At 44.2% G+C, this 20,630-nt stretch overlaps 1 protein-coding gene across 2 annotated transcripts in view; it reads right to left on the reverse strand.

Annotated features, from left to right (window-relative positions):
- LOC102405390 (histone H1.8) overlaps window positions 1-20,630 on the reverse strand; it is a 31,173-nt gene that overhangs the window by 1,951 nt on the left and 8,592 nt on the right. For both annotated transcript variants that reach the window (XM_045163896.1, XM_044933740.2), the window contains exons 2-3: window positions 2,493-2,752; window positions 506-854 (exon numbers count right to left, since the gene is read on the reverse strand). In XM_045163896.1, coding sequence (XP_045019831.1) covers window positions 506-854; window positions 2,493-2,752 — 609 coding nt within the window. The remainder of the gene's footprint in view (window positions 1-505; window positions 855-2,492; window positions 2,753-20,630) is intronic.

Consider the following 20,630-nt stretch of genomic DNA (forward strand, 5'->3'; position numbering starts at 1 on the left):
ACTTCTTCCACCTTTGGGGCTCCCCTGGTGGGTCAGATGGTAGAGAATCCACCTGCAATGTGGGAGACCTGGGTACGATCCCTGGGTTGGGAAGATCCCCTAGAGGAGGGCATGGCAACGCACTGCCGTATTCTTGCCTGGAGAATCGCCCATGGACAGAGGAGCCTGGCGGGCTACAGTCCATGGGGTCACAGAGTTGGACACGACTGAGCGTCTAAGCACAGCTCAGCACAGCCACGTTCTTCATGCCTTCAGGCCTTTGCACAAGCTGGTCTCCTGCGTGGGCCACCTCCTCCAGGAAGCCTCCCCTGACCCCTCTCAGAGCTGATCCCTCCCCCCACCCCCACCAGCTACCATGAGTTCTCTGTCTCTCTGGGTCAAGCCAAGTGTCCTAGGGCACATTGAGTAGACACCCTCTCCTCCCCAGAACTGACCCCTCCATCCCAACTCATGGCCACTAGTTGCCAGAAACCCCATCCCATGCCCACCCCATTCACACCCATACCTTGGCGGCTCCCTCTTTCTTTGACCTTCGACTTCCCGCCAGGCCCACTGGCACCGGGAGGGGCCTGAGCAGCCTTGTCCGGCCGTCGGGAGGACTTCTTGGCCTCACCCAGCCTTGGCTCTGGGTCCTTGGTCTGCGTGCCTTTCTTGGGGGCCTTCTTGGCTGCGCCTGGTTTGGAGGGAGCTGCCCTCCCCTCTCTGGGCTTCCTGGATCCTTTTTTCACCTCGCCTGGGTTGGCAGGGTCCTTCTTTGACTCACTCGGCTTCTTGGGGTCCTTCCCCTCAGCCTGACCGGGCATCCTGGGGGCCGTCTTCCTGGGTGGGATTTTCCTTTTGTCTTTGGGGACTAACTGGTGGAGGAGAGAACGGGGTGGAACTGAGAGCAGAGATCTGGGCATCTCCTGCCCCGACACCCTGTGTGAGGCTCAAAGACCCCATCCCCAGGGAGGGGGTGAAGAAGGCGGCCAAGGGCTTGGGGCACAACCACCTCCTAAAAGCTGGAAGCCAATAGTGCATGCCACCCCCGCACCATGTGAGAGGTGCCGCCATGGAGGAGCTACGGGACTCGAGTCTGCAAAACTCACCCAGCGTTCTCCCCGCTCCCTGCGTAGGTGGCAGGCACGCACCTCCCGCCCCTGCCCCCGAGCCCAGCACACACTGTGAGCCCTGATGCTGTCTTCTCATGCTAACCCGTGAAGCTCCTTTGACCCGCCCCCCCAACACCTCCCTGTGGACTGTGGCCCTGACACCACCACCCCTGCCCCCGCCTCACACCACCACATCCCCAGGTCTCCTGGCTGCTTCCTGCTCTGCAGCTGAACATGCACATGGAGGGCAGATGGGCCCCAACCCCAGCCATGCAACTCGACCTGTCCAAGTCTTCCCCTCCCCGCTTGGGCCTCAGTCTTTCCATCTTTACAATGGGGTCATCAGGGAGGGTGTGAGCAGCAGGGGGAAGCAGGGGCCCCTGGCTCTGCCCTTCTACAGCCCAGCTCTGATGACGCTGCTCCCCAACATCCCTGAATCCTCATGGGTCCCCGTTACCCACCATGACCAGAAAGCAACCCCCACTCCCAGCACACACACATCTTGACTCCATAGTACCCGAGACCCCCTTCTCTGCCTCCCACCCCTTGGTCTGGTTTCCTGACTGCCTCCCAGTCACACACACCCCCAGCACCCTCTCTCCTGCTCCCCCTTCACCCCACCCTGTGCCCCTGGCCTTGCCATGGCAGCTGTCGAAGTTCAGACCCACACACTCAGAGTCCCAGGAGGGGGTCTCCCTGAGCTCAGCTAGCCTGTTCCCACAGGGACTGGAACTGGCAGTTTAAGAATGTTCCACCAAGTTCCACGGTGACTGTCAGAGGAACTGCTACATGCTGGGGCACAGCAGTGACAAGACGGATCCCAGGTCCGGGTCCCTGGGATCTGGGATCCGAGATGTCCCTGGTGGCAGCTGGCAGTCACGACGCTGTGGTTTGAATTTTGTGCCAAATTTGCTCTTAGCTCTGGGTGACTCGACCCTTTGAGAGAGGAGGATGTGCTGGCTCAGAGAGGTGTCAGCCCTGGTTTTGGAGCCAGGGAGCGTGGGGAGCGAACCCCAAGGCTGTGACCTTGAAGGAGCCAAGGCTGGGTCTGGGCCGCCCCTGGTAAAGGAATTCCAGGGAGGGGTCAAGGGCACCAAGGACCCAGAAGTGAATCAGCTGAGACAGTCTCTGGTCATGGGTCCCACCCAGCAAGGGAGGAGAGGGGTGCAGCAGGGTGACGGGGGCCGCATCAGGGCTCAGCCTCCCCGGGGGGTGGGGGGAGCGAGCAGGGGGTGTCTGGGTGAAGACAGAGGACAAAGAAGAGACAGGAGGAGAGAGGGAACAGCACCCAGAGCTCGGGAAGAAAGAGCTGGAGCTGGAGTTCAAGCCTGGGGCCAAGTTCGCCACACCCCGGGACCCCTGGCACCTCCCACCCACCCCCCTCCACCACCCGGCACTCACTTTGAAGCTGCCGGTGGCCCCCTTGGCCTTGGAGTTCACGGGCCTGATGAGCAGGCCGCGGTGCAGGCCCGTGGCCAGGGCCTGCTTCAGCAGGTGGTTGAGCCGGAGGGCGTCCACCGTCGGGTACTTCTGCAGGATGTAGACTTTGATGGCCGCCACTGAGGTGCCCCGGCGCCGCTCCCCGGCCTGCAGCGCCTCCAGCACCATGCGCAGCACCGGAGGGTGGCGGCGTGGCGCCCGGACGGCGTCCCGGGCCAGGCCTGCGGGGGGCAGGGGCAGCAGGATGTCAGGGCCCAGACCGCTGCGGGGGGCGGGCGGGGGGCAGGACGTCACCCAGGGCCCAGACCGCCCCCAGGCCCCCAGCTGACAAACGTGCCCAGGGAAGCACCAGCTGGGTGCTGGCCAGTCCCTGTGGCCGGTGGGCAAGCAGCCCAGGGACTCACGTATGCATTCCCCCAGCCCCACCCACCCCTGATCTTGGCCAGCCATGGTCTCCCGGGGCCCGCCGAGGGGCTGGGCACACAACAGCCCTCCGTGAAGGCTTATTAAGAAACATTAAAGGGTCCTTTTAGTAAACAACACTGGGATCCCCTCCCCGGTGGCCCAGGGGTTAAGAGGCCACCTGCCAGTGCAGGGGACATGGGTTCGGCCTCTGTTCTGGGCAGTAAGATGCCACGCGCCCCAGGGCCTCAGCGCTGGGTTCACAACTATGGAAGCCCGTGTCCCAGAGCCTGTGCCCCGCGTCAGGAAGCCGCAGCAATGAGGAGCTCACACGCTGTAACCAAGACCCAGTGTGCCAAAATAACTCAAAGAAACAAAAACCCCTACACCAGGCCAGTTGTCTAGATCTAACATTTTACAGGAAATGCAAGGGCCACATGAAATCAGTAAAACCCAGATATGAGGAACTCTCCAGGACACGTGATCCAGTGCCTCCTACAAATAAGCAAGGAGGAAAAATAAACGTGGGAAAGGCCCCAGAAAGGAAAGATCCTACGAGACCCTTCAACCAGAGGCAAATGTAGGGGCCTTGCTCAGACTCAGAGGATGATCTGAACAATCTGACTGGGGGCAGAAAAGGCAACTAGACACGTGTGGACACTGGGATATTTGAAAGCAAGAGAGTTCCAGAAAAACATCTATTTCTGCTTTATTGACTATGCCAAAGCCTTTGACTGTGTGGATCACAATAAACTGGAAAATTCTGAAAGAGATGGGAATACCAGAACACGTGATCTGCCTCTTGAGAAATTTGTATGCAGGTCAGGAAGCAACAGTTAGAACTGGACATAAAAAAACAGACTGGTTCCAAATAAGAAAAGGAGTACGTCAAGGCTGTATATTGTCACCCTGCTTATTTAACTTCTATGCAGAGTACCTCATGAGAAACGCTGGGCTGGAGGAAGCACAAGCTGGAATCAAGATTGCTAGGAGAAATATCAATAACCTCAGATGACACCACCCTTATGGCAGAAAGTGAAAAGGAACTAAAAAGCCTCTTGATAAAAGTGAAAGTGGAGAGTGAAAAAGTTGGCTTAAAGCTCAACATTCAGAAAATGAAGATCATGCCATCTGGTCCCCTCGCTTCATGGGAAATAGATGGGGAAACAGTGGAAACAGTGTCAGACTTTATTTTTTTGGGCTTCAAAATCACTGCAGATGGTGACTGCAGCCATGAAATTAAAAGACGCTTACTCCTTGGAAGGAAAGTTATGACTAACCTAGATAGCATATTCAAAAGCAGAGACATTACTTTGCCAACAAAGGTCTGTCTAGTCAAGGCTATGGTTTTTCCTGTGGTCATGTATGGATGTGAGAGTTGGACTGTGAAGAAGGCTGAGCGCCGAAGAATTGATGCTTTTGAACTGCGGTGTTGGAGAAGACTCCTGAGAGTCCCTTGGACTGCAAGGAGATCCAACCAGTCCATTCTGAAGGAGTTCAGCCCTGGGATTTCTTTGGAAGGAATGATGCTGAAGCTGAAACTCCAGTACTTTGGCCACCTGATGCGAAGAGTTGACTCATTGGAAAAAGACTCTGATGCTGGGAGGGACTTGGGGGCAGGAGGAGAAGGGGACGACAGAGGATGAGATGGCTGGATGGCATCACCGACTCGATGGACGTGAGTTTGAGTGAACTCCGGGAGTTGGTGATGGACAGGGAGGCCTGGCGTGCTGCGATTCATGGGGTCACAGAGAGTTGGACACGACTGAGCGACTGAACTGAACTGAAGGATGATATTGCTCCCGGTGTGCTAATGGCAGTGCAGTTAAGAGATTCCATCTTTTAGAGATAAATACCGAACAGTTTACAGGTGAAGTGATAAGCGTGGCACTTACTCTGAAATAACGCAGTGGTGGAACAAGGGTAACCACGAGCTGTTAGCTGCTGAAGTTGACTGATGGGTGCCTGGGGCTGTGGGGGCAGGGCTGGCACCATACCATCAGTCTGCTTTTGTGTCCTTTTGAAAGCTTTCATCATAACAAGAAAAGAATTTCAGTCTTGGGTATATACCCAGGAGAAAATAAAATATATGTCCACACAAAAATATAGGTACAGATGTTCATAGAAGCATTATTTTTGGTTTAGTCACTAAGTCAAGTCTGACTCTTATGGCCCCATGGACTCCTCTGTTCACAGGATTTCCCAGGCAAGGATACTGGAGAGGGTTGCCACTCCAGGGGATCTTCCTGACGCAGGGATCGAACCTGCGTCTCCTGCTTTGTCTCCTGATCTGCAGGTGGATTCTTTATGGACTGAGCCACCAGGGAAGCCCCTTACATTATTTATAATAGTTCAAAAGCAGAAGCAACCCCAAAGTGCATAAACAGGTGAATGGATAAACAAGACACAGTACAGCCAGAACATCACACAGCCAACGGGAGGAATGAGGAACTCCCTTGAAAAGATGAGGCAGAGTGAAAGAAGTTAGTCACAAAAAAGTCACATGTTGTATAATGTAGCTGATATGAAATGTCAGGAACGGGCAAATCGGAGCCAAAATGTAGACTCGTGGTTGCTAGGGGCTGGGAGGCGGGTGGAGATGGTGAGTGAACACCACTGGGTACAGGTTTTTCTTTAGAGGAGATGAAAATATTCTAACATTCGCAGTAGAGACGGGCCACAACTGTGACTGTGCTAAACGCCACTGCACACTTTAAGTGGGCGAACCGCACGCTATGTGATTTACCGAGATATCCCAATACGCCGCTATTTTTAAATTGTTGCAAAAAAAGAGTAGGATCCAGGTGAGGAGGGAGACACTGTTAGAAGCTGTCAGTCACCATAAAGCACAGAAAAGTGATTTAAATATGAAACCTAATTTAAACATGGTGATTAGAAATGTTGATTTCTAACCAATTTCTAAAAACTGAAGACTCAGAAAAGGAATCAAGTAGCTAATATTAATACACATATATGAAGGAAGATGTGCTCAGTCGCTCAACTGTGTCTGATTCTTTGCAATTCCAAGGACTGTAGCCCACCAGGCCCCTCTGTCCAAGGAATTTTCCAGGCAAGAATACTGGAGTGGGTTGCAATTTCCTTCTTCAGGGGATCTTCCTGACCCAGGAATCAAACCAGCAACTCCTGGGACTCCTGCACTGCAGGCAGATTCTTTACCACTGAGCCACCAGGGATGCCCATATATATATATATATCTCACATATTAAAATGGAAAAATGGAACTTTGTACATATACAGATTGCTGTATCAAAATCTCATGGGAACTATTAATACAAAACAAAAAACTACAATAGATACACACATACAAAAGAAAAAGTCACCCAAACACAACAATAGGGGGCTTCCCTGGTGGCTCAGAGGTCAAGAATCCACCTGCCAATGCAGGACACATAGGTTTGATTCCTGATACGGGAAAATCCCACATGCTGTGAGGCAACTAAGCCCGTGCATGACAAGTACTGAACCCATCACCCTAAAACCTGTGCTCCACAATGAGAGCAGCCACTCTAGTGAGAAGTCCAGACCCCACAACTAGAGAGTGGCCCCCACTCAGCGCAACTGGAGAAAGCCCTCACACAGCAATGAAGACCCAGGATAGGTAAAAACAAACAAAAGAACAAAAACCCACAACACTAGTCATCAAACCACAAGAGATAAAAGAGGGAAGAAAGAAGACCACCAACAACAAAAAATCCAAACAGTAAAGAAAATAGCAATAGGAATACAGATATCAATAATTACTTTAAATGTAAATGGACTAAGTGCTCCAACTAAAGACATAGGCTGGCTGAATGGATACAAAAACAACATCCACTTTATAAGCTGGTCTATAAGAAACACACTTCAGACCTAGGGACACATATAGACTGAAAGTGAGGGAATGGAAAAAGATACTCCATGCAGATGGAAATCAAAAGAAAGCTGGAGGAGCTATCCTCTTATCAGACAAAATACATGTTAAAATAAAGACTGTTGCAAGAGACAAGGAAGGACACAACATAATGATCAAGGGATCAATTCCAAAAGAAGATATAACAATTGTAAATATTTATGCACCCAACTTAGGAGCACCTCAGTACACACGTCAAACACCCATAAAAGAGGAAATTGACAGCAACACAATGATAGCAGGGGAAATTAACACCCCACTCACACCAATGAATATATGATCCCGACAGAAAATTAAGGAAACACAAGCATGAAAAGACACAAGAGACCAGATAGACTTAATTGATATTTACAGGACATTCCATCTGAAAGCAACAGAATACACTTTCTTCTCAAATGCACATGGAACATTCTCCAGGATAGATTGTGTCTTGGGTCACAAATCAGTTCAGTTCAGTTCAGTCGCTCAGTCGTGTCCAACTCTTCGCGACCGCATGAATCGCAGCAAGCCAGGCCTCCCTGTCCATCACCAACTCCCAGAGTTCACTCAAACTCACGTCCATCGAGTCGGTGATGCCATCCAGCCGTCTCATCCTCTGTCGTCCCCTTCTCCTCCTGCCCCTAATCCCTCCCAGCATCAGACTCTTTTCCAATGAGTCAACTCTTCGCATGAGGTGGCCAAATTACTGGAGTTTCAGCTTCAGCATCATTCCTTCCAAAGAAATCCCAGGGCTGATCTCCTTCAGAATGGACTGGTTGGATCTCCCTGCAGTCCAAGGGACTCTCAAGAGTCTTCTCCAACACCACAGTTCAAAAGCATCCATTCTTCGGCGCTCAGCCTTCTTCACAGTTCAACTCTCACATCCATACATGACCACAGGAAAAACCATAGCCCTGACTAGATGGACCTTTGTTGGCAAAGTAATGTCTCTGCTTTTGAATATGCTATCTAGGTTGGTCATAACTTTCCTTCCAAGGAGTAAGCGTCTTTTAATTTCATGGCTACAGTCACCATCTCCAGTGATTTTGGAGGCCCCCAAAATAAAGTCTGACACTGTTTCCACTGTTTCCCCATCTATTTCCCATGAAGTGATGGGACCGGATGCCATGATCTTCGTTTTCTGAATGTTGAGCTTTAAGCCAACTTTTTCACTCTCCACTTTCACTTTCATCAAGAGGCTTTTTAGTCCCTCTTCACTTTCTGCCTTGGTAAATTTAAAAAAAACTGAAATTGTATCAAGCATCTTTTCCAATCGCAACACTATGAGATTAGAAATTACATTAAAAAAAAAAAAACCACACAGAAGCTAAACAATGCAACAGTAAATAACCAACAGATCATTGAAGAAATCAAAGAGGAAAGAAAAAATACATTAAAACAAATCACAGTGCAAACACAGCAGGACAAAATCTACCACCCAAAACCTGTGGGATGTAGCAAAAGCAGTTCTAAAAGGGTATATAAGGCACTTTAATCCTAGCTCAAGAAACAAGAAACTCTCACATAAACAACCTAACCCTGCCGATTCATGTTGAGGTTTGACAGAAAACAACAAAATTCTGTAAAGCAATTATCCTTCCAAAAAAATATATTTAAAAAAACAACCTAACCTTATACCTAAAGCAACTAGAGAAAGAAGAAACAAAACACAAAGTTAGTAGAAGGAAAGAAATCATAAAAATTGGAGCAGAATGGGAATGAAGACAATAGCAAAAAAATCAATGAAACTAAAAGCTGGTTCTTTGAAAAGATAATTGGCAAACTTTCCTAGAGACTCATCAAGAAAAAAAGGGGAGAGGACTCAAATCAATAAAATTAGAAATGAAAAAGAGAAATGACAACTGGCACTGTAGAGACACAAAGGCTCGTAAGACATCACTACAGGCAACTCTAAGATGGCAGATTGGACAACCAGGAGAGACGCACAAATCCTAAGAAAGGGACAACCTTCCAAGACTGAACTTGCAAGAAACAGAAGATATCAACAGACCCATTGCAAGTCATGAAGTTGAAACTGTAATGTAAAATCTTTCAACAAACAAAAGTCCAGAACCAGATGGCTGTGGATTTGATCAAACATTTAGAGAAGAGTTAACACCTATTCTTCTGAAACTCTTACAAAAATATGTGGAAGAAGGAACACTCACAAACTCATTCTATGAGGTCACCATTACCCCGATTCCAAAATTAGCCAAAGATACCACAATTAAAGAAAATGACAAGCCAATATCACTGATGAACACAGACATAAAAATCCTCAACAAATACTAGCAAACTGAATCCAACAACACATTACATGATCATAAACCATAATCAGGTGAGATTTCACACAGTGATGCAAGGATTCTTCAATATCCACAAACCAACCAGTGTGATACATCACATTAATAAATTGAAGAATAAAAACCATATGATAATATCAACAGACACAAAACACTTTCACAAAATTCAAAAACACCCATTTATGATACAAAAAAAAAAAAACCTTTAGAAAGTAGGCATAGAGGAAACTTACCTCAACATAATAAAAGCCATAAATGACAAAACCCACAGAACACGTCATTTTCAATGGTGAAAACCTAAAAGCATTTTCTCTAAGATCAAGACAAGGAAGCTGACTCTAAACACTATTATTCAACATAGTTTTGGAAGTCCTAGCTACAGCAATTAGAGAAGAAGAATAGATAAAAGAAACTCAAATCGAAAAAGTAAAACTTTCATTGTTTGCAGATGACAGATACTATACTTAGAAAATTCTAAAGATGCCCCCAGAAAACTACCAGAGCTCAATGAAATTGGTCCTGTTGCAGGATACAAAATGAATACCCAGAAATCTCTTGCATTCTTGTATGCTAACAAGGAAAGATCAGAAAGAGAAATTAAGAAACAATCCCACTGACCACTGAAACAAAAAGAATAAAATAGCAAGGAAAAAAAAAAAAAAACTACCTAAGGAGGCAAAAGACACACTTTTGGAAAACGCTAATAAGACACTGATAAAAGAAATCAAACATGACACAAACAGAGAGATACACCACAATCTTGGGTTGGAAGAACCAATACTGTAGAAATGACAACAGTACCCAAAGCCATCTACAGATTCAGTGCAATCCCTATCAAATTTCCAATGGCATTTTTCACAGAATCAGAACAAAACAATTTGTGATTTGTATTAAAAAAAAAAAAAAACAGAGCTGGAGGAATCAAGCTCCCTGATTTTAGACTATACTATAGGGCTACAATAATCAAGACAGTATATTCAGTTCAGTTCAGTTGCTCAGTCGTGTCCTGACTCTTTGCGACCCCATGAATCACAGCACGCCAGGCCTCCCTGTCCATCACCATCTCCCGGAGTTCACCCAGACTCACGTCCATCGAGTATATGGTATGGCACAAAAGGAGAAGTATAGATTAATGAAACAGAATAGAAAACCCAGAAATAAACCCACGCACCAACGGTCACCTAATTTATGACGTGTGGCAAGAATATACAATGGAGAAAAGGCAGTCTCTTCAATAAGTGGTGCTGGGAAAACTGGACAGCTACATGAAAAAGAATACTATTAGAACCCCTTAACACTATACGCAAATTAAAGTCAAGATGGATTATAAGGCCAGAAACCATAAAACTCTTAGAGGAAAACATAGGCAGAACACTCTCTGACATAAATCACAGCAAGATCTTTTTTGACGGAATATTACTCAGCCATAAAAAGGAATGAAATTCGGTTATTTGTAAAGACGTAGATGGAGCCAGGGACTGTCATAGAGTGAAGTCAGAGAAAAACAAATACCATATATTAACGCATGTGTGGAGTCTGAAAAAATTTTGTACAGAGGATCTTATTTACAAAGCAGAAACAGAGACACTGACATAAAGAACAATGTATGGATACCAAGGGGGTAGGGGGAATGGGATGAATCGGGAGAGTGTAGAGAACCTACTGTATAGTGCAAGGAACTTCACTCAGTGCTCTGTGATGACCTAAATGAGAAGAAAATCCAAAGAAGACACACACACACACAAACACACACCCCTGATTCACTTTACAGTAGAAACTAACACAACATTCTAAAGCAACTATACGCTAATAAAATTTTTTAATAAAAATAAATAAATGGGACTTAAAAGCTTTTTCACAGCAAAGGAAACCATAAACACAACAAAAAGACAACCTTGAGAATCAGAGAAAACATCTGCAAATGAAGCAACTGACAAGGGATTAAACTCCAAAATATACAAACAGCTCATGCAGCTCAATATCAAAAAAACAAACAATCCAATCAAAAAATGGATAGAAGACCTAAACAGACATTTCCCCAAAGAAGACATACAGATGATCAAGCAGTACATGAAAATACGCTCGACTTCACTAATCATTAGAGAAATGCAAATCAAAACTGCAATGACATATTACTTCAAACTGGTCAGAATGGCTATTATAAAAAAAATATACAAACAATAAATGCTGGAGAGGGTACACTGTTGGTGGGAATGTAAACTGATACAGCCAGTATGGAAAACAGCATGGAGGTTCCTTAAAAAATTAAAAATAGAACTACCATATGATCCAGGGATCCCACTACTGGGCATATACCATGGAAAAAAAAAACCTTAATTCAAAAAGACACATGCACTGCGATGTTTACTGCAGTATTCTTTATAATAGCCAGGGCTTCCCTGACAGCTCTGTTGGGAAAGAATCCACCTGCAATGCAGGAGACCTGGGTTCTATTCCTAAGTCGGGAAGATCCACTGGAGAAGGGATAGGCTACCCACTCTAGCATTCTAGGGCTTCCCTGGTGGCTCAGCTGGTAAAAAAAAAAAAAAAAAAAAAAATCCAGCTGCAATGAGGGAGACCTGGGTTCAAACCCTGGGTTGGGAATATCACCTGGAGAAGTGAACAGCTACCCACTTCAGTATTCTGGCCTGGAGAATTCCATGAACTAACTATACAGTTTATGGGGTTGCAAAGAGTCAGACATGACTAAGCAACTTTCACTTTCACTTTGGGCTTCCCTGGTGGCTCAGACAATAAAGAGTCCGCCGGCAGTGTGGGAAACTTGGGTTCGATCCCTGGGTCCGGAAGATCCTCTGGAGAAGGAAATGGCAACCCACTCCAGCATCCTTGCCTGGAAAAATTTCATGGATGAGGAGCCTGGCAGGCTATAGTCCATGGAGTCACAAAGAGTCAGACACGACTGAGCAACTTCATTTTCTTCTTTACAATAGCCAGGACATGGAAGGAACTTAAATATACATTGACACATGAATGGATGAAGATCTGGTGTGTGCGTATACACACACACAATGGAATATTACTCAACCATAAAAGGAAATTAAATTATTTGTAGAGAAATGAATGGAGCCAGAGACTGTCATAAAGAGTGAAGTTAGTCAAAAAGAGAAAAACAAGTATCATGTCTTAATGCATATGTATGAAATCTAGAAAAGTGGTACAGATGAACCTATGTGCAGGGCAGGAACAGAGACACAGACGTATGAATGTATGGACCTGGGGGTGGGGGAGGGAAGTGGGAAGAACTGGGAGACTGGGTTTGCCATATATACACTACTCTATGTAAAATAGATAGCTAGCGGGGACCTGCTGGATAGCACAGGGAGCTCAGCTCAGTGCTCTGTGGTGACCTCCAGGGGTGGGGTGGGTGAAGGAAGGTGACATATGTATACATACAGCTGATTCACTTTGTTGTACAATAAAACTAGCAACATTGTAAAGCAACACTACCCCAATTTTAAAAGGAGAGCAAGCTGGGGTAGCAATACTCACGTCAGACATAATAGGTATTAAAATAAAGTGCTGTAAGAGACAAGGAAGGACACTACATAATGATCAAGGGATCAATCCAAGAAGAAGGATATATGCATCTAACACAGGAGCACCTCAGTGTGCTGTGCTCAGTCGTGTCTCACTCTTTGCGACCCCATGGACTGTAGCCCGCCAGGCACCTCTGACCATAGCAAGAATACTGGAGTGGGTTGCCATGCCCTCCTCCAGGGGATCTTCCCAGCCCAGGAATAGCAACCAGGTCTCCTGCATTGCCGACGGATTCTTTACCAGCTGAGCCACCAGGGAAGCCCAAGAATACTGGAGTGGGTAGCCTATCCCTTCTCCAGGGGATCTTCCCGAACCAGGAATCGAACCAGAGTCTCCTGCATTGCGGATGGATTCTTTACCAGCTGAGTTACCAGGGAACAAGGCAAATGCTAATAGCCATAAAAGGGGAAATTGACAATAACACAGTAATAGCAGGGGACTTTAATACCCCACTGACCCCATTGGACAGAATATTCGGGCAGGAAATAAATAAGGGAACATAAGCCTTAAATGACACAATAGACCAGATAGAGTCAATTAATATTTTAGGGCATTCCATCCAAAAGCAGCAGAATACACTTTCTCCCAAATCCACATGGAATATTCACTAGGACGGATCACATCTTGGGTCACAGATCAAGTCTTGGTACGTTCTGAAAAACTGAAATCATATCAAGTATATTTTCATAGCACTATGAGATAAATCAATTAGAGGGGGAAAAACTGTAAAAAACACAAACACGTGGAGGTTAAACAACAAGTTACTTAACAACCAATGAATCACTGAAGAAATCAAAAGAGGAAATAAAATACCTAGAGACAAATCACAATGAAAACAGGACAATCTTATTGCAAAAGCAGCGCTAAGAGGCAATTTACAGCATTAGAATCTTATCTCCGGAAACAGGAAAACTCTCAAATAAACAACATGACCTCATACCTAAAGGAACTAGAGAAAGAAGAGACAAATACCAAAGTTAGTAGGAGTGACGAGAATAGCAAAAAAAAAAAAAAAAAAAAGAATGACCTGAAAGCTGGTTCTTTGAGAAGATAAATAAAATTTATAAACTTTTAGAGAGACTCATCAAGAAAAAAAGAAAACAGATTCAAATCAGTAAAATTAGAAATGAAAGAACAGAAATTTACAACTGACACCGCAGAAATGCAAGGCTCATAAGAGATTACTACAAGCAACTACACGACAATAAATCAGACAACCTGGAAGAAATGCACAAATCCTTGGAAAGGTACAAGCTTCCAAGACTGAATCGAGAAGAAACAGAAGATATAAACAGACCAGCTACAAGTCGTGACATTGAAACTGTAATTAAAAATCTTCCAACAAACAAATGTCCAGGACCAGGTGGCTTCACAGGTGAATTTGATCAAACATTTAGAGAAGTGATGTGAAAGTCGCTCAGTTGTATCTGACTCTTTGCAGCCCCACGGACTATACAGTCCATGGAATTCTCCAGGCCAGAATACTGGAATGGGTAGCCTTTCCCTTCTCCAGTGGATCTTCCTGACCCAGGAATCAAACCGGGGTATCCTGCATTGCAGGCAGATTCTTTACCAGCTGAGCTAACAGGGAAGCCCATCAATCAAACATGTAGAGAAAAGTTAACACCTATTCTTCTGAAACGCTTCCAAAAAACTTGGGAGGAAGAACATTCCCAAATTCATTCTCTGAGGCTACCATCAGAGAATGGTATCTTGATCCATTTGGAATCGTCTTGATTCCAAACCCTGACAAAGATATCACAAAAAAAGAAAATTGCAAGCCAATATCACTGATGAACACAGACACGAAAATCATCAACAAATACTAGAAAACTGAATCCAACAACACATGAAATGATCATACACCATGATCAAGTGGGATTTATCCCAATGTTACAAGGATTCATCAATATCCACAAGTCAACCAGTGTGACATACCACATTAACAAATTGAAGAATAAAAACCATATAATCATCTCAATAGATGCAAAAAACTCTTGACAAAATTCAAAACACTCATTTAGGATGAAAACTTTAGAAACGAGGCATAGAGGAAACCTACCTCAACATAATGAAGGCCACATATGACAAACCCACAGACAATGTCATTCTCAACGGTGAAAACCCGAAAGCATTTCCTCTAAAATCAGGAACAGGACAAGGAAGCCCACTCTTGTCACTATTATTCAACATAGTTTTGAAGTTCTAGCCACAGCAATCAGAGAAGAAAAAGAGATAAAAGGAATCCAACTTGGAAAAGTAAAACTGTAGTGTTTGCAGATGACATGATACTATACATAATGCTCCTTGGAAGGAAAACTATGACAAATTTAGACAGTGTTATTAAAAAGCAGAGACATCACTTTGCTGAAAAAGGTCCACATAGTCAAAGCTATGGTTTTTCCAGTAGTCATGTATGGACAGATGTGAGAGCTGGACCATAAAGAAGGCTGAGCATCAAAGAATGGATGCTTTCAAATTGTGGTGTTGGAGAAGACTCTTGAGAGTCCCTTGGACTGCAAGATCAAACCAGTCATTCCTAGAGGAAATCAACCCTGAATATTCATTGGAAGGACTGATGCTGAAGGTGAAGCTCCAAGACTTTGGCTACCAGAATTAGGACAAAAAATGTATATAATTTGTATTAAAAAAAATGGAGCTGGAGGAATCAAGCTCCCTGATTTTAGACTATACTACAGGCTACAGTAATCAAGACAGTATGGTACGGCACAAAAACAGAAATATAGATCAATTGAACAAAATAGAAAACCCAGAAATAACCCGACTCACCTGTGGTCACCTAATCTATGACAAAAGAAGCAAGAATATTCAGTGGAGAAAAGATAGTCTCTTCAATAAGTGGTGCTGGGAAAACTGGACAGCTACATGAAAAAGAATGAAATTAGAACACTTCCTAATGCCACACACAAAAATAAACTCAAAATGGATTAAAGTCCTAAAGGTAAGGCCAGAAACTATAAAACTCTTAGAGGAAAACAGGCAAAACACTCTCGGACATAAATCACAGCAAGATCTTTTTTGACCCACGTCCTAGAAAATATAAATCAACAAATGGGACTTAATTATACTGAAAAACTTTTGCACAGCAAAGGAAACCATAAACAACTTGAAAAGACAACCCTCAGAATGAGAGAAAATATTTACAAACAAACCAAGTGACAGAGGATTAGTCTCCAAAACACACCAACAGTTCATGCAGCTCAGTATCAAAAAATCAAACAAGTCCATCAAAAAATGGATGGAAGACCTAAACAGACATTTTTCCAATGAAGACACAAGATAGCCAACACATGCATAAAAAGAGGCTAACATCATTAATCATTAGAGAAATGCAGACCAAAACTACAATGAGATACCACCTCCACCAGCCAGAATGGCCATCATCACAAAATCTATGAACAATGATGAACGCTGGTGGGGGTGTGGAGAAAAGGGAAGCCTCTTGCACTGTTGGTGGGAATGTAAATTGATACAGCCACTATGAAGAACAGTAAGGAGGTTCCTTAAAAAACTGAAGATGGAACTACTATGTGGCCCAGCAATCTCACTACTTGGCATATACAGTGAAAAAAACATAATTCACAAAGACACATGCACCCCAGTGTTCGCTGCAGCGTTATTTACAACAGCCAGGACGTGAAAAGAACCTAGATGTCCGTCATCAGATGAATGCATGAAGATATGGGTGTGCGTGCGTGTGTGTGTGTGTGTGTGTGTACACACACACACACTGGAATATTACTTAGCCATAAAAAGGAATGAAATTGGGTTACTGGTGGATGGAACTAGAGACCATCAGACAGAGTGAAGTAAGTTAGAGAAAAACAAGCATTGTATATTAATGCATCTACGTGGAATCTAGAAAAGTGGTCTAGATGAACCTGTTTGATGGGCAGCAGCTGACACAGATGCAGAGAATGGGCACGTGTTCGTGGGGGTGGGGAGGGGAGCGGGGTGAACAGGGAGGCCGTGTGAAACAGATGCCTAGGAGGACCCTGCTGCGCAGCACAGGCTGCTCGGCTCAGCGCTCTGCAGTCACCCAGACGGGTGGGGGGCAGAGGGAGGCCATGTGCATGCATACACCTGATCATTTCGTTGTACAGCAGAACCTAACGACACTGCTAAACAACTATACCCCAATTTAAAAAGAAAGAAAGAAAGCTGGGGTAGCAATACTCATATAAGAGAAAACAGATCTTAAAGATTGCTACAAGAGACAAGGAAGGACACTACATAATGATCAAGGGATTCATCCAAGAAGATAGGACAATCGTAAATATGTATGCACCCAACACAGAAGTACCTCAATACATAAGGCAAATGGTAACGTCCGTAGAAGGGGAAATCAACAATAACGCAGTAACAGTGGGGGCCTTTAACACCCCATGCCACCAACAGAGAGGACATTTGGGCAGAAAACAAGCAAACATAAGCCTTAAATGCTACAACAAACCAGGCAGATTCAATTCGTATTTTTCGGGCATTCCATCCCAAAGCAGCAGAGTATACCTGCTCCTCACACCCACAGGGAACATTTCCCAGGACAGATCACATCTTGGGTCACAAATCAAGCCTCAGTACATTTTTAAACATTGAAATCATATCAAGTATCTTTTCTGACTGCAACCTTATGAGATTAGAAATATATTACAGGAAAAAAAAAAAAAACCACAAATACAGGAAGGTGAGACAACATGTTACCAACCAACCAACCAATCACTGAAGAAATCAAAGGAGAAGTCAAAAATACCGAGAGACAAATCACAGTGAAAACACAACTATCCTAATGCAAAAGCAGCTCTGAGAGGATTTATAGCATTAGAATCTTATCTCAGGAAACAAGAGACATCTCAAAGAACCTATCCTTACACCTAAAGCAACTAGAGAAAGAACAAATAAAAACCCAAAGTGAGTAGAAGGAGAGACATCATAAAAATCAGAGTGGCAATAAATGAAACAGAAACAAAGAAAACCAATATTAAAAATCAACAAAACTAAAAGCTGGTTCTTTGAAAAGATAAACTGGTAAACCTTAAGCTAGACTCATCAGGAAAAAAAGGAAAAGTGTTCAAATGAACAACATTAGAAATGAAAAGTGAGAAATTACAACTGACACCACAGAAATACAAACGCTCAAAAAAGATTACTATAGGTAACTATGGGCTTCCCCGGTGGCTCTGCTGGTAAAGAATCCACCTGCAATGCAGGAGACCTAGGTTCGATCCCTGGGTTGGGAAGATCCACTGGAGAAGGGACAGCTACTCACTCCCATATTCTGGCCTGGAGAATTTCATAGACTATAGTCCATGGGGTTGCAAAGAGCTGGACACGACTGAGCGACTTTCACTTTCACAAGTAACTATATGCCAACACATTGGACAACCTGGAAGAAATGCACAAATCCTTAGAAAGGTACAACCTTCCAAGACTGAACCAGGAAGAAACAGAAGATATAACCAGACCAATCATGAGTACTGAAAATAAAACTGTAATTAAAAATCTTCCAATAATCACAAGTCAAGGACCAGATGGCTTCATAGGCAAACTCTATCACACACTTAGAGAAGAGTTAACACCTATCCTTCCGAAACTCTTTCCAAAAGATTGCAGAGGAAGAAGCACCCACTAACTCATTCTATGAGGCCACCATCACCCTGATTCCAAAACCAGGCAAATACCACAAATAAAGAAAATTACAGGTCAGTATCTCTGATGAACATAGATAGAAAAATCCTCAACAAACACTAGCAAACTGAATCCAACAACACATTAAAGGATCATACGCCAGGATCAAGAGGGATTTATCCCAACAATGCAAGAATTCGTCAGTATTCCACACATCAACCAATGTGATATATCACATTAACAAACTGAAGAATAAAAACCATATGATCATCTCAATAGATGCAAAAAATGCTTGGTAAAATTCAAAATACCCATTTATGATAAAAACTCTTTAAAAAGTGGGCATAGAGGGAGCCTACCTCAACATAATCAAGGCCACATATGACAAACCCACAGCAACCCTCATCATTCTCAATGGTGAAAAACTGAAAGCATTTCCTCTAAAATCAGGAACAAGACAAGGAAAGTTCACTCTCACTACTATTATGCAACAGTGCTTTGAAAGTCCTAGCCATGGCAATCAGAAGAAAAAGAGAGAAAAGGAATCCAAATTGGAAAAGTAATGCTGTCAGTGTTTGCAGACATGATATTATTACACGGAGAATTCTAAAGATGCCATGAAGAGAGCTCATCAATGAAATCAGCACCGTTGCAGAGTACAAAATGAGTCCACAGAAATCTCTTGCAGGACTTCCCTGGTGGCCCAGTGGTTGAGAATCCACCTGCCCATGCCGGGGACACAGGTTTGTTCCCTGGTCTGGGAAGATTCCATATGCCGTGGAGCAACTAAGCCCGCACGCCACAACTACTGAAGCCCGCGTGCCCCCAAAAGAGAAGACACCGGAATGAGAAGCCCGCACGCCACAACTGGAGAGTGTGCCCCCGCTCACCACAACTCAGAAAGTCTGCACGCAGCAACAAAGGTCCAGCACAGTCAAAAAAACATATATATATCTTGAATTCTTATATACTAACAATGAAAGATCAGAAAGAGAAATTAAGGAGACCATTCTATTTACCACTGCAACAGAGAATAAAATACCTACGTATAAACCTACCTAAGGATGTAAAAGAAGTCTACTCAGAAAACTATAAAATACTGGTGAAAGAAATCAAAGGTGACACAAACAAATGGAGAGATATACCGTGTTCCTAGGTTGAAAGAATCAACATTGTGAAAATGACTATACCATCCAAAGCAATCTACGGGTTCAATGCAATCCCTAACCAATGATCAATGGCACTTTTCACAGAATTAGAACAAAAAATTTTCCAACTTGTATGAAAACACAAAAGACCCCAAACAGCCAAAGCAATCTCTAGAAAGAAAAACAGAGCTGGAGAAATTAAGCTCCCAGACTGCAGACTACTACAAAGCTACCATAATCCAACGTTTCGCTGCACCATGATTCACAATAGCCAGGACATGCAAGCAACCTAAACGCCCATCAACAAAGGGATGGATGAAAAAGATGTGGAACATCTATACAACGGAATATTACTCAGTCATATAAAAGGAAGAAAGCAAGGCCATATGAAGCAACACGGATTGACACAGAGGTTGTCACTGAATGAAGTACGTCAGACACAAAAAGACACATATATGATATTGCTTGTGTGTGGAACCTAAAGACAGAGTACAAATGACCTTATTTACAAAACAGAAGCAGAGGCACAGATGTGGAAGACAAACAACAGTTACCACAGGATAAGCTGGCGGGGCATAAATTGGAAGACTGGGACTGAGAGTCACACACTACTATTTATGCAACAGATAACTAATAATAACTTGCTTTACAGCACAGGGAGCTCCACTCCGTACTCTGTAATGGCCTGTACGGTAAAAGAACCTAAAAATAAGTGGACACACGTGTATGTGGGCTTCCCAGGTCCCTCACTGGTGAAGGATTCACCCGCCAAGTAGGAGACGCAGGTTCAGTCCCTAGTTTGGGGAGATTCCCCTGGAGAAGGAAATGGATAGCCACTCCAGTAGTCTTGCCTGGGAAATTTCAAGGGCAGAGCAGCCCGGTGGGCTACAATCCATGGAGTCACAAAGAGTCAGACACAACTTAGCAGCTCGACAACGACGACGTATGCTCATGTATAACCTAATCACTTTGCTGTACGCTGGAAACTAACAGAGCAATGTAAATCAACTGCACTTCAACAAAAAGTTTAAAAAAACTAATGGGATCTAATTAAACTTCAAAGTTTTGCATAGCAAAAAAAAAAAAAAAATCTGCTATACAAAAAGGCAAGCCACAAACTGTGAGAAAATATTTACAAACAAAGCAACTGACA

The sequence above is a fragment of the Bubalus bubalis genome, chromosome 21 (genome assembly GCF_019923935.1).
Source record: "Bubalus bubalis isolate 160015118507 breed Murrah chromosome 21, NDDB_SH_1, whole genome shotgun sequence".
Lineage (NCBI taxonomy): Eukaryota > Metazoa > Chordata > Mammalia > Artiodactyla > Bovidae > Bubalus > Bubalus bubalis.